Source organism: Belonocnema kinseyi, chromosome 9, assembly GCF_010883055.1.
Source record: "Belonocnema kinseyi isolate 2016_QV_RU_SX_M_011 chromosome 9, B_treatae_v1, whole genome shotgun sequence".
Classification (NCBI taxonomy): Eukaryota; Metazoa; Arthropoda; class Insecta; order Hymenoptera; family Cynipidae; genus Belonocnema; species Belonocnema kinseyi.
Genome location: NC_046665.1, coordinates 110,598,137 through 110,613,604, shown reverse-complemented (window position 1 = coordinate 110,613,604; position 15,468 = coordinate 110,598,137). Strand labels below are relative to the sequence as shown.

The following is a 15,468-nucleotide window of genomic DNA, read 5'->3' as shown; positions in this document are numbered from 1 at the left end:
AAATAAATTTTTAATAAAATACGTACATTTTGAACAAAAAGTTGAACTTTCAACTAAAAAAGAAGAACCAAAAATTTAATAATTGATATTTTAAGAAAAAAAATATTTTTATTTTATATAAAAAAAAAAAACAGATAAATTGAACCAAAAAGGGACAAATTTCCAAGAAAGTGGTTAAATTCTCAATCAAAAATTTCTACAGTACATATAAAGTTTCAACCAATTAATTAAATTTTTTACAAAAAATATTAATTTTCAACGAAATACATGAATTTTTTAACCAAATTGTCAAATTTTTAACCAAAAAGATGATTTTTCGACAAACAAGATAATTTTTTATCGGAAAAGATGAATTTTCAATGAAATGCGTAACTTTCTAATAAAATATTTGAGTTTTCAACCAAAAAGATTTATTTTCTAACTAAAAAATACGAGTTTTCAACAAAATACATACATTTTCAACCAAATATTGTTTTTTTTTTCTACTAAGAAGATTAATTTTCTAACAGAAAAGATGAATTTTACATAAATTTTTAACCAGCTAGTTGAATTTTCAATCAAAAAAATTAATTTTCTACCAGGCAAGATGAATTTTCCACAAAAAGCCCAAATTTTTAACCAAATATTTGAATTTTTAACCAAGAAGAATAATTTTCTATCAGCGGAGATACATTTTTAATAAAATAATTACATTTTGAACAAGAAGTTGAATTTTCAACCAAGAAGATGAATTTCCTACCAAAAATGACAAATTTTGAACAAATTGCATTTTTTAAAACTAAATAGTGCGATCAATGGATCAAAATTTCATTTGAATAATTTTTAGTGTATATTTTCTTTCGTATCAAAAATGTTTGCGAAATAGTTGAGATTTTAAATTAACTTTTCGAATTTTTAAACTAATAATTATCAGTTTCTAACTAAAAATGCAGTAATTAAATTTTCATTTAAGAGAATTAATTTAAAATTAAAAAAAAAGATTGCTCTTCAAATTAGTTTAATTTTATACCAACTAGTAGAATTTTCTATCAAATTATTTTATTTTCAAGCGAAAAATACGATTTTTCTATTAAACAAATCATCAATCCAAAAATATGAATTTTTTGACAAAAGAGTTCATTGTCAACCAAACGGTTGAATTTTCAATAAAATAATTAATTTTTTAGTTAGAAAATTAATTTATAACAACTAAATTCAACTAAGTAAATTAACTTTCAAGAAAGTAGTTAAACTTTTAACCAAAGAGCGGAATTTTCAATCAATGAAGGTCAATTTTTAGAAATAATATTACTAATTAAAAATAAAAAACAGTTAGATTTAACACCGTGGATTTAACAAACAAAAACTAATTTCTCTCAAAATACTTGAATCCTCAATTAAAATAGATAAATTTTCATTTAAACAATTGGATTCTTAACCGAGGAAATTTATGTTGTGCCAAGAGATGAATTTTCAAGAAAACACATGATTTTTTAAAACAAATTGTTTAAATTTTCGGCCAAAATATGGAGTTTGAGTAAAGCGGTGAATTTTTAACTGAAACAGATTAATTTTACTACATAAAAACTGAATGTTTAAACCAAAGATATAAGTGTTCGATAAAATAGTTGAAATTAAAAAAAATTTAGTTTAGAAAAAAATTCAATCAAATTGTTAAATTTTGAAGCAAAAATGACAAATTTCCTTCGAAACGGTTAAATTTTCGACAAAAAAGTGAATTTTCAACCAAAATATTTAATTTTTAAGCAGATATTTGAATTTTTTAACCAAATAATTAGTATTTGACCAACTTTTTGAATTCTCTATGAAACAGTTTAATTTTCAACCCAAAAATATGAATTTTTCATTTTGAAGCCGTAAAGAGGAATTTTTAACCAAAACATTTAATTTTTAACAAAGTAGTTCAACTTTTAACCAAGTTATCGAAAAAAAAAATAATAGTCAATATTTCAATGAAAAGAGTTTATAATTTTAATTGAAAACAATTGAATTCATCTAAAAAAATGATTTTCAAATAAAATAGTTACTTTTTTCAACCAAAATGCGAATTCTCTACAAAACAGTAAAATTTAGGACTAAAAATTTAATTTTCAACTAAAAATATGAATGTTTAACAAAGAAAAGAAAATTATCAACCAAATTATATAATTTTCAAATCAGAAAGAAAAAATGTTCAACAAAATAGTTACTTTTTTAACCAAAAAGGATGATTTTTTTAAATCATTGCATTTTTTAAACAAAAATAATAATTTTTTAGCCAAATAATAAAATTTTTAACAAAAAAAGATGATTTTTTAACGAAATATATAATAATAGATCTTGCGAAAAAAAGAATTTTAAATAGTGGAAATAGTGTAAAGTCTGCTTTAAATAAATAGGAAATTTGTTACTGTTTATCATTGTTTTCAATCTTTGATCTTCTGAAATATTTCTTCAAATCGATTTTTATGAGTAGAAAGTGCTGAAGTGTTCAAAAGATTGTTCAAAGCTAGGTGAAAATAAAATTTTAAAACACAGAATTGATTAGAAAAGTGGCTAAAGAAAAGGCGAAATTTTTGAAAATTAAAAAAAACTTTTTTTAAGTTGACCGAGGTAATTTACATATTATTAAATTAAAAAAAAAATTTGTTAATATAATGATCCCTGGTTTGGAATTCAATTATTTTGTAGAAAATTAATCTTTTTAACTTGAAAATTCAACAATTTGGTTGATTTTTTTTTCTTGACGGAAATATCTCGTTTGTTAAAAATCCACTATTTGTTCAAAAATTTGTCTATTTTGTTGAAATATCAATATTTTCATTTTAAACCGTTTAACATTTGTATTTCTGGTTTGAGAATTAAATAATTATGTTGATAATTTTTGTATTGATTGTAGATTTATCTCTTTGGTTGAAAATTCTTTTTTTGTTTGTTTCAAAATTAAACTTTTTTTTTGAAAATTTGTTTTTTCTGTACGAAAATTTAACTATTTTTTTAAAAGTTTAAATATTTGGTTAAAAATGAATTTTGTGGTTGTAAATTTAACTGCTGTGTAGAAAATGAGCCTTTTTGGCTTAAAAATTCAACAATACGGTTGACAGTTTTTTTTCTTGCATGAAAAATCTTTTTTGGTTTCAACAATTTTTTTTAAATATCTTTCTTGGTTGAAAACTCAAATATTTTATTAAAAAATCCATTTTTTTTGTCAATTCAAATGGTTTTAGTTGAAAATTTAAGGATTTTTGTTTGAATATTCATCATTTTATTTTAAAATTCAACTATTTAGTTAAGAATGGACATTTTTGTTTAAAAGTTAATTTTTCTGGCGTAAAATTCAATTGTTTTTTAGAAAATTTATTTTCCAACTTGGAAATTCAATAATTTCGTTGAAATTTTTTTTTCTAGAGGGAATCAGAAAGAAAAAATGTCCAACAAAATAGTTACTTTTTCAACCAAAAAGGATGATTTTTTAAAATTATTGCATTTTTTAAACAAAAATAATAATTTTTTAACCAAATAATAAAATTTTTAACAAAAAAAGGTGATTTTTTAACCAAATATATAATAATAGAACTTGCAAAAAAAAGAATTTTAAATAGAGGAAATACTGTAAAGTTTGCTTTAAATAAAAAGGAAATTTGTTACTGTTTATCATTATTTTCAATCTCTGATCTTCTGAAATATTTTTAGATCGATTTTTATGATTCTAGGTGAAAATAAAGTTTTAAATACAGAATTGATTAGAAAAGTAGCTAAAAAAAGGCGAAATTCTTGAAAATTAAAAATACCTTTTTTTAAGTTGACCTAGGTGATTTACATATTATTAAATTAAAAAAAAAATATATATATATATTTGTTAATAGAATGATGCCTGGACAAGAAGGCGAGGATATTAGAATGATTGACAGTGCCTTTTCGAAAATTTGTGGCCTCATGGGCGATTTGTCAGCACGAGTAAGAGCTTCTGCGATGTCTTTACTCGGATCCATGAAGGGAGTTTCTCGTCGTTATATCGAGCAATCCTTGGATAAAAAACCCAGAACAGTGGAAGACGAAAGCTCGGAAGTCGAGGAAAGAAGCGGATCCTGTGGAGCCTTCATTCATGGCTTAGAAGACGAATACTTGGAAGTATGATTAATTTTAATTAATTAAAAATTAATGAAAATTCAGAGATTTCATACTTTTTCATTTTTTTTTCCAAGTTTAAGGAATTAGTTTTTTTTTATTTCGTTTCAATTTCTAACTCCGTTTTATCTAAAGTTTCTTTTTATTCACAATTTTATTTAGTGAATCTGTTTATTTATTTCAATATCAGAATGTTTAAATATTCCAAATTCCAAATTAAAAATTAAAATCCTATTTTTTTCAACCATGAAATTACCCTTTAATTATTGACCGATTTAAAACTTTTTTTTTAGAAATAAAGGTCATTAAACGTGCGAAGCGGTATTTATTAATTTTTACTTTCTAGTTTATTAAAAAAAAATTACAAAAAAAATTATATTTTGACATTTTCTTCTGATCTCTTAACTCTTAATTGTGTTAAAAAGTCATCCTTTTTTATTAAAAGTTTTTTTTTGGGTGGAAAATTAGTCTTCTTGGTTAATAATCAAACATATTTCGGTTAAAAATGTACCATTTTGGTTTAAACTTCATCTTTTGGATTAAAAATATTATTATTTGGTAGAAAAAGTAATCATATTGTTGAGAATTCAGCGTTTAAAAAAAATCATCCTTTTTGGTTAAAAACTTGGATTATTTTTTAGAAAATTTGTATTTCTGGTTTGGAAATTAAATAATTTTGTTGATAATTTTTTTATTTATTGAAGATTTATCTCTTTGGTTGAAAATTCTTTTTTTGTTTCTTAAAAAATTAAACTTTTTTCTTGAAATTTTGTTTTTCTGTATGAAAATTTAATAATTTGGTAGAAAATGTAACTATTTTGTTAAAAGTTTAAATATTTTGTTAAAAATTAATGTTTTGGTTTTAAATTTAACTGTTATTTAGAAAATTAGCCTTTTTGGCTTAAAAATTCAACAACACGGTTGACAATTTTTTTTCTTGCATGAAAAATCTTTTTTGTTTAAAGATTTCTGCTTGAAAATTCGTTTTTTTTTCGCTTAAAATTAATTTATAGAATTTTCGTCTTTCTGGATTAAAGATTCATTAATTTGGTAGAATATTCAAATTTTTTGTTTGAAAATTCAAATATTTGGTCAAAAATGAACTTTTTTTATTGAAAACTCACATTTCGTGTTAAAAAATTTAATTTTTTTTATAGAAAATTCGCATTTTTGGCTTAAAAATGTAAGAATTTGGTAGAAAATTAAATGATTTCGTTGAAAATTTAACTATTGTGTAAAGAATTCGTCCTTATGGCTTGAAAACTTAACAGTTTGTTGAATTTTTTTTCTTTCTTGACTGAAAATCTTTTTTTTTTTTGTTGTAGATTCATTTCCGTGATTGAAAATTTTACTACTTTTTTGAAAATTCGTTTTTTTAACGGATGATTGAATTTTCCCATTTTTGGTTATAAATTTTTTTTTCTAGTTAATAATTCGGATTTTTTGTTGAATTTAACTTTTTTTTATTTGTAATTCAAATTTTTTGTGCTTAAAAATTTTAATATTTGTCAATTTAACTATTTGAACAGTTTTGTTAAAAATTAATTTTTTAGTGAAATATCAACTATTACATTTTTCGTTAAAATTCGTCTATTTTTTTAGAAAATTAGTCTCCTTGTTTAAAATTTTTGAGTAATTGAAGATTCAATTATTTTGTTGAAAGTTCGTCTCTTTTGGTTAATTATTCGTTTTTTTGTTTGAAATATGAACTATTTTCTTGAAAATTTGTGTTTTTTTATAAAAAATGAATGGTGTTTTTTACTGAAAATTTAAAATGTCCTTTTTTGGTCGAAAAGCGATATTTTTTCGTTAAAAATTTGGCTTCTTGATTAAAAATTTGTCGTCTTGATTGAAAATAAATTTATTTTGGTTGAGGATTCGAATATTTTTTGAGTTGAAAATGCCTTCTTTTGGTTGAATTCTACTTTTTTTGTTTAAAATGAAAATATTTTTTGCTTGAAATACCATCTATTACATTTGTTGTTTTAAAGTCGTGTTTTTTGTTTGAAAATTCATCTTGTAGTTGGAAAATTGAACTATTTTGCTGAAAACTTGTGTTATTTTATTGAAAATTAAAGATCTGTTATTGAAAATAAAACTTTTCCATTTTTTGGTGAAAAGTTATTTTGTTGTTAAGTTAAAATTTCGGTTTTTAGGTTAAATTCGAACTTTTTTTGTTTAAAATAAAAATGTTTTTTGCTTGAAATACCGTCTAATAACATTTTTCATTGAAAATTCGTGTTTTTTTGTATCAAAATTCATCATTTAGTTGGAAAAATTAACTATTTTGTTGAAAATTTGCGTATAAAGTCGAACTATTGTGTTAGAATTGATTTTTTTAGTTGAAGATTCATCAGTTTAGTTGAAAAATTATTTTTTCAAGTGGAAATAAATGATTTTTTTGACAATTCGTTTTTCTTCGTTGAAAATTAATTTTTTTGACTTCCAACTGTTTGGTTAAAACTTCGTCTATTTTTTTGAAAATTAATCAGTTTGTTTGAAAATTTTTATTGTTTGGTGAAAAATCATATTATCGGGTGAAAAATAAGACACCTTTCTATAATTTGTTTGTTAGCTTGAAAATTCAACAATTTTGTTTAAAAATATCTTTCTTGGTTGAAAATTCAACTATTTTATTAAATAACCAATTTTTTTATGAACTAAAATGATTTTAGTTTGAAATTTTTATATTTTTGTTTGAATATTAATAATGTTATTAAAAAATTCAAATGCTGGGTTCAGAATAAACTTTTTTGTTTAAAAATTCATTTTTTTCCGACTAAGAATTCAATTGTTTTGTCGAAAATTTGTGTTTTAGTTTGGAAATTCAATAATTTCGTTAAAATTTTTGTTTTCTGGACGTTTCTGTTTGTTTGTTAAAAATCCACTATTTGTTTAAAAATTCGTCTATTTTGTTGAAATCTTAATATTTTGATTTCAAACCGTTTCACTTTTGTATTTCTCGCTTGAAAATTAAATAATTTTCTTGATAATTTTTGTATTGATTGAAGATTTATCTCTTTGATTGAAAATAATTTTTTTGTTTCTTTCAAAATTAAACTGTTTTCTTGAAAAGTTGGTTTTTTCTGTACGAAAATCTAAGAATTTACTAGAAAAATTAACTATTTTGTTAAAAGTTTAAATATTTTGTTAAAAATGAATTTTGTGGTTGTAAATCTAACTGTTATGTAGAAAATCAGCCTTTTGGCTTAAAAATTAGGCAATACGGTTAACAATTTTTTTTCGCAAGAAAAATCTGTTTTAGTTTTAACAATTTTTTTTAAATGTCTTTTTTGCTTGAAAAGTCAACTATTTTATTAAAAATCAATTTGTTTATAAATCCAAGTGGTTTTAGTTTAAAATTTAAGTATTTTTTTTGAATAAATTTATTTAAAAACCCAACTATTTGGTCAAGAATGAACTTTTTTGTTTAAAAATGAATTTTTTCAGGTTTGGAATTCAATTGTTTTGGAGAAAAATTGCGTTTTAGCTTGGAAATTAAATAATATCGTTGAATTTTTTTTTCTGAACGTAAAATTAGTTTCTTGTCCAAAAATACACTATATGGTTAAAAATTCGCCTTTTTGCTATGAAAAATTAAATAATTTGATTCAAAAATTTCTTTTGTTTATGAATTCAAATAGTTTTAGTTTAAAATTTAAGGATTTTTGTTTGAATATTAATAATTTTATTTTTAAATTTAACTATTTGGTTAAGAATGAACATTTTTATTTAAAAATTAATTTTTCCGGCGTAGAATTCAATTGTTTTGTAGAAAATTTGTGTTTTAACTCGGAAGTTCAATAATTTCGTTGTAATTTTTTTTTCTGGAGGGAAAATTTATTTCATGTTAAAAAATTCACTTTTTGGTTAAAAATTCATCCTTTTGCCATTAAAATTAAACAATTTTGTTAAAAAGTTTCTTTGTTGAATGAAAAATTAACTATTTGTTTAAAAGTTCATTTTTTTCAGATGAACTCAACAGTTTTTGATTTAAACATAAACTCTTTTATGGTTGATTAATTATTTTATAATTAACTATTTGGTTAAGAACGAACTTTTTTATTTGGAAATTAATTTTGGCGGGTTTGGAATTCAATTATTTTGTAGAAAATTGATCTTTTTAACTTGAAAATTCAACAATTTGGTTGATTTTTTTTTCTTGACGGAAATATCTCGTTTGTTAAAAATCCACTATTTGTTCAAAAATTCATCTATTTTGTTGAAATATAAATATTTTCATTTTAAACCGTTCGAGATATGTATTTCTCGTTTGAAAATTAAATAATTATGTTAATAATTTTTGTATTGATTGTAGATTGATATCTTTGGTTGAAAATTCTTTTTTTGTTTGTTTAAAAATTAAACTGTTTTCTTGAAAATTTGTTTTTTCTATACGAAAATTTAATAATTTCGTAGGAAAATTAAACTATTTCGTTAAAAATTTTAATATTTGGTTAAAAATGAAGTTTGTGGTTGTAAATTTAACTGTTATGTAGAAAATTAGCCTTTTTGCTTAAAAATTCAACAATACTGTTGACAATTTTTTTTCTTGCTTGAAAAATCTTTTTTGGTTTCAAAAATTTAAAAAAAAAAATATATTTCTTGGTTGAAAACTCAAATATTTGATTAAAAAATCCTTTTTTTATGAATTTAAATGGTTTTAGTTTAATTTTAAGTATTTTTGTTTGAATATTATTCATTTTATTTTAAAATTCAACTATTTGGTCACGAATTGACTTTTTGCTTAAAAATTCATTTTTTCCAGCTTATAATTCAATTGTTTTGTAAAATATTTATATTTCAACTTGGAAATTCAATAATTTCGTTGAATTTTTTTTTTCTGGGCGAAGATTTGTTTCTTCTCAAAAAATGCACTATTTGATGAAAAATTCGTCCTTTTGCCATAAAAATTAAACAATTTGATTTAAAAATCCATTTTTTATGAATTCAAATGGTTTTATTTGAAAATTTAAGGATTTTTGTTTGAATATTCATAATTTTATTTTAAAATTCAACTATTTAGCTAAGAATGAATATTTTTGTTTAAAAATTAATTTTTCCGGCGTAAAATTGAATTTTTTTGTAGAAAATTTATGTTTTAACTTGGAAATTCAATAATTTCATTGAAAGTTTTTTTTTTCTAGAGGGAAATGTGTCGTTTGTTAAAAACCCACTATTTGTTTTAAAATTCGTCTATTTTGTTGAAATGTCAATATTTTGATTTTAAACCGTTTCACATTTGTATTTCTGGTTTGAAAATTAAATAATTTTTTGATCATTTTTTTATTAATTGAAGATTTATCTGTTTGGTTGCAAATTCTTTTTTTGTTTCTTTAAAAATTAAACTGTTTTCTTGGAAATTTGTTTTTTTTCTGTACGAAAATTTAATAATTTGGTAGAAAATTTTACTGTTTTGTTAAAAGTTTAATAATTTTGTTAAAAATTAAGTTTTTTGTAAATTTATCTGTTATGTAGAAAATTTGCCTTTTTGACTTAAAAATTCAGCAATATGGTTGACGATTTTTTTCTTGTATGAAAAATCTTTTTTGTTTTAAGATCTCTGCTTGAAAATTATCTTTTTTTTTTGAAATTAAGTTTGTGGTTGAAAATTAAACTGCTTTATTAAAATTTCATCTTTCTGGATTGAAAATTCATTAATTTGGTAGAAAATTCAAATTTTTGAATAAAAATTAAAATATCTATTTGTCTCTTATGTTTGATTATTCGTGTTTTTGTTTGAAAATTGAACTCTTTTTTGTTGAAAATTAGTGTTTTTTTTAAATAAAAAACGAATGGCTTTTTTTACTGAAAATTTAAAATCTCCATTTTAGGTTGAAAAGCTATATTTTTTAGTTAAAAATTCGACTTTTTCGTTAAAAGTTGAAAAACTTTGTTAAAAATTTATTTGAAAAAAATAAAAAATTCTGTAGTTTAGTTGGAAATTTATCTCTTTGGGTGAAAATTTAACTGTTTTCTTGAAAATTCGTATTTGGTCGTATACTAATTTTTGTAATTCCCATTTTTTGTTGAAAATTGATCCTTTTTAGTTGAAAATTCAACTATTTGGTTAAAAATTCATCTTATTTTGTTAAAAATTTGCCATCTTGGTTGAAAATTAATCTGTATTGGTTGAGGATTCAAATCTTTATTGAGTTAAGAATGCCTTTTTTTGGTTGAATTCTACTGTTTTTTGTTTAAAATAAAAAAAATTTGGCTTGAAATACCATCTATTACATTTTTCGTTGTAATCTCGTGTTTTTCGTTTGAAAATTAATTTTTTCGGGTTTGGATTTCAATTGTTTTGTAGAAAAATTGCGTTTTTGTTTGGAAATTCAATAATTTCGTTAAATTTTTTTTCCTTGTTAAAAAATGTCTTTCTTGACTGAAAAATTAACTATTTGTTAAAAAGTTAGTGTTTTTCTGAACTCAACTGTTTTTTATTTAAACTCTTTTATGTTTGATTCATTATTTTATGTAAACATTAAACTGTTTGGTTAAGAGTAAACTTGTTTGTTTGAAAACTAATTTTTTCGGGTTTAGAATTCAATTATTTTGTAGAAAATGTATCTTTTTAGCTTGAATATTCATCTTTTTAGCTTGAAAATTCAACAATTTGTTTGATTTTTTTTCTTCACGGAAAATGTGTCGTTTGTTAAAAATCCACTATTTGTTTAAAAGTTCGCCTATTTTGTTGAAACGTCAATATTTTGATTTTAAACCGTTTCACATTGAATTTCATATAGTACCCACATTAATTTTATTACAAAAAATTTATCCTATTTTTTTTTAAATATGCTTTTGTACCCTTTTTTCAGAGAATTTTTACAAAAAAAAATAAAGTTGTAAACATCGCTTTGTTAACGTCTGTTAAAAATGTAGTGCTCTTTAATTCTAAAAAAAGAAAAAAACACTTTCAATTTGGTTAAAAATTGAAAGCTCTCAGTAACCGGCTGCGCTCGGGAGTTTTGGTTTTCTGCAGTTTTCCACTCCCCTGGACAAATTTTCAAGCGAATTCGAGCGCTTCTAATAATAATTAAAAAAAAAAACACTCTTACTCAATTTATACAGATAGAGAGAAGAGAGATATTAAATTAAAAATTGCTCTCCAGGTACGAACAGCAGCCGTGGAATCTCTCTGCTCACTAACTCTCGCGCAACCTTGTATCGCGACTATTTCTCTCGACTTTATGGTTGACATGTTTAACGACGAGATTCAGGACGTTCGTATAAGGGCGATTGAATCTCTGAAAAAGATGTCTTCAATTGTAATTCTCACCGAGGACCAATTGCAAACGATTCTGGGCGCACTGGAAGACTTTTCCGGACAGGTTCGGGAAGGTTTGCACGCGACTTTGGGAGCAAGTCGACTGGCGACACGAAATTGTCTCCAGATGTGCGTTACTAGACTTTTGGAAAATTTGGCAAGGTATCCCCAGGACAAAGAGAGTATCAGAAGCTGCTTGGCAGAACTTGGAGCTTCTCATCCCTACTTGACTTTGCCTCTCGTTCCTCAAATGCTGGGCAGGCATCCCTTTTTTGACACTCCGGAACCTGACGTCGACGATCCTCCATGTATCCTTTTACCAAGCATTTAATTGGTCAGAATTTTTTCCGAGTCGGGCAAACTTGGCAAATTTGACCATTTTTCAGGTTTTCAAAGTGAAATTTGACATTTTATATACATTTAAAATGATAGAACTATTAATAGGTTTAATTGGAAATTTTCCATCGTTCCTTGTTCTTCAGAGATTAACTATATGTAGTACGGTCCTCCAACACCAGATGACGGCACTTTTCAGAGTATCTCGCAACTAAAAATGAAACCTATATCCCTTGTCGTGCAGGTTCGGTGAGTCATTACGTCTTTTGGCGCCGATGACGGCACATCGTGGTAACGGGTCGAAGAGTTCATAGTGGGTGATAAAATTAAAAAGTTTAAAATGAGTGAAACAAATTCGCACAAGCGAAAAAGCCTAATGAAGAGTTTCAAGAACGTCAAGAACAAATGGAAATATTACACACAAAGATAAGGAAAATGCAAAGCGCACATCAGAAAGCTACAGATGCTGACGATTCAGGACATTCAGGTAATTATAATTACTGCTGTAAACAGGTGACAATATAGCGTTATTTTTTATTTATTTCTTTTTCTACGGCAGACCGAGCTTCATTGAAGTGAAGACATGGTCTAGCAAACTATGACTAAAATTGATGCACAAAAAGCGGTTTTATGGTATATCACATTACTTGTTGTTGTTCTGCAGCCGGTCGAGCTCACGTTAAAGCGGAGACATGTGCCGAGAAAATAAATTCGAATACCATGTGTAATTTGGTACACTATATCTGCACTGTTGTTTTGAATTTCTGAATAAACAAGAAACCCAGCCGAGCTATCGTTTAAGTGTAGACATGAGCTGAGAATTTGATCTTCAAAATAAATGGAGAAAGTTGATAGAAAGCAAAAAATAAAATTGAGACAAATAATTTTTCTTAATAGTCATTTAAATGAATAAATAATAAGGGGAATATGGAAACCGAGACGGAGCCGATACAAAATAAACAAACTAATTCATCGAGTGACGAGGCTTCACAATATGATGAGTCAACCGCTTTTCTGGGAAACCATCCCGATAAAGATAAAATTGAAGAAGCAGATTTCATAGAGGAGGTTGCTGATAGAATAAAAGTTTAGCTCGAAGAAAGCATCTCTAGGGACGAAAAGTCTCAGATTATAAAATTAGTTCCAAGAAAGTACGAAGATTGTTACATGGACGCACCAAAGCTAAACGCTGAAATCCAAACCAACTTAAGAGAGGATGCTATCAAAAGGGATAGATATTTTTTCAATTATCAAAACATGATTGGTCCCAGCTTGTCTTTAACAGCAACAGCTTTGAGTATGATTTTAAATGACAAAATAGAACCTATCGACAGAGATGTACTCCTTCAACACTTGTCTGATGAGGTCAAGATAAATGCAGATCTTTTTCATTCTTGGATAATAGCTGGAAAAGTATATATTACTCCTGCCTTTGATAAAAAAGTCAAAGCCGTTTTGGATAAAGTTGAACCTACAGAATTTTTATTTGGGAATAATGTAAAAGAGTTGGTCAATAGTGTCAAAGTAGTGGAAAGAATAGGAAAGGATTTAAAGCCTCCATCAAACAGAGGTAAACCCAATACTTCATTAAATTGGAGAGGCTCATCAAACTGGAGAGCTTCATCGGGAAAGCGAGAGGTGTACCAGATGAACCGCGGAGGAAGGTATTACACCTCAAGAAACCCCAATCTGAGAAGTTTTCGAGGTTTTCCGAAGCCGAGGTTATATATCCAATCACAACCCATGCAGCAGAAGAAACAATAACTGAGGTAAATTCAGCAGGAAGACTAAAATTATTTCTAACAAAGTGGCGCGCGATAACTAACGATAGTGTGATTTTAAATTCAATTCAGAGGTACAAAATACCTTTGAAAGAGAAGGTTTTTCAGTTAAAAATTCCTACTTTATGTAATTTCTCGAAAAGCGAATTGACTCATTTAGAAAAGTCTGTTAATAAGTTACAACAAATGGGGGCAGTAGAATTAGCTGAAAGTTCGGAAGACCAGTTCATATCGTCATATTTTTTAGCGCCAAAGCCAGATGGTAGTTACAGATTTATATTAAACTTAAATGATTTTAATAGGTTTGTACTTACACAACACTTCAAGATGGAGGATATCCGGACAGCAATAAACATTCTCGAAGATAGAGATTTTATGTGTAGCATTGATTTAAGAGATGCGTATTTCATGATACCAGTTAGTCCCGAACATAGAAAATATCTCAAGTTTATTTACGATGGTGTTTTACTTCAGTTCACGGTTCTACCCTTTGGTCTGAGCACATGTCCTTATATTTACAGTAAAATAATGAAACCAGTATTAACGTTTTTTAGGGAGAAAAAGATTCGTATAACGAGCTATTTAGATGATTTTCTTATTTTTTGCCGATCAAAGACAGAATGTAGTGCTAAAACGGAATTCGTAAAAAACACATTGATTAATCTTGGATTCATAGTAAATTTAAAAAAATCAGAACTCGAGCCAAAACAAATTTGTAAACATCTAGGTTTCTTTTTGGACTCAGAAACTATGATAATTTACCTTTCAGATCAAAAGAAAGAGTACATAAAAAATACTGTAAACAAGGTTTTAACTCAAAAGTTTTGCGAGTTTGGTGAACTGTTAAGCTTAATAGGAACTTTGGTTGCAGCTTGTCCTGCAGTTAAATCGGGTTGGCTTTATTATAAAGAACTAGAGAGGATAAAATGGTTGCAAGGATCAATCAAATTATGTAATCCAAAGAAGATAATAAAATTCACTGATTTGGCCTTAAAGGATCTGTTTTGGTGGGACCAGGAAATGTTAACGGCTTTTAATAACATTCGTTAATTCAAATTTGACAAAGAGATTTTCTCGGATGCCTCGAACATTGGATGGGGAGCTGTTTGCGATGATCAGAGTACCCATGGGGTTTGAATGCCCAAGAAAGATCGCGTCATATAAATTTTTTAGAAATACTAGCAGCTTTTTTTTTGCCCTCAAGTGTTTCGCTAAAGATGATCGGAATTGCCAGATCCTATTAAGGATTGATAACATTGTAGCAATTTCATACGGAATTAAGTTCACACATTTAAATAGCATTGCCAGATCCATATGGGAATGGTGCATAGAACGCAACATTTGGATTTTTGCAGAATATGTAGCTTCAAAAAAAAAATCTAGCAGGTGAGGGGTCTAGAATTTCAAACGTTGACACGAAATGGGAAATTGCCGATTATGTTTTTACGCATTGTAAGAGAATTTGGCAATACTGACATTGATCTTTTTGCAACTAGGGTAAATAAGAAATGTAAAGTATTTTGCTCATGTGAAAGGGACCCAGAAGCGTATACTGTTAATGCTTTCACCCTAACTTGGTCAAATTTTTTTTGGTATGCATTTCTCCCATTTTCCTCGATAACAAAAATTTTAAAGAAAATCCGAGTGGATAAGGCTTTAGGTATCATAGTTGTGCCGTACTGGGCCAGTCAACCATGGTATCCTAGTTTTCAAGAAATGTTAAGAGGAAATCCGTTAATTTTCGAACCTTCTAAATCGTTATTAATATCTCCTTGCAGAACCCGAGAGCATCCACTGTGCGATCAGTTCACTTTGATTGCAAGAATCTTATCAGAAGAAGAGGATTGAGATCATATTAAATTCTTTATCAGAGAACACATACAGGGTGGACACGCTGGGGCTTACATACATGGCGAGTTGAATGCTACCCGAATTGCATAACAGCAGGGCAGAAGCCATTATACAGGGGTATTTTCA

General features: G+C 26.1%; 2 protein-coding genes across 3 annotated transcripts in view; one reads left to right on the top strand and one right to left on the bottom strand.

Moving 5' to 3' along the window:
- Nucleotides 1-15,468, bottom strand: part of LOC117180871 (PDZ domain-containing protein 8) — a 174,488-nt gene that overhangs the window by 122,951 nt on the left and 36,069 nt on the right. The window lies entirely within an intron of this gene.
- LOC117180872 (integrator complex subunit 4) overlaps nucleotides 1-15,468 on the top strand; it is a 55,083-nt gene that overhangs the window by 12,699 nt on the left and 26,916 nt on the right. The window contains exons 5-6 of the mRNA XM_033373436.1: nucleotides 3,846-4,110; nucleotides 11,220-11,682. Coding sequence (XP_033229327.1) covers nucleotides 3,846-4,110; nucleotides 11,220-11,682 — 728 coding nt within the window. The remainder of the gene's footprint in view (nucleotides 1-3,845; nucleotides 4,111-11,219; nucleotides 11,683-15,468) is intronic.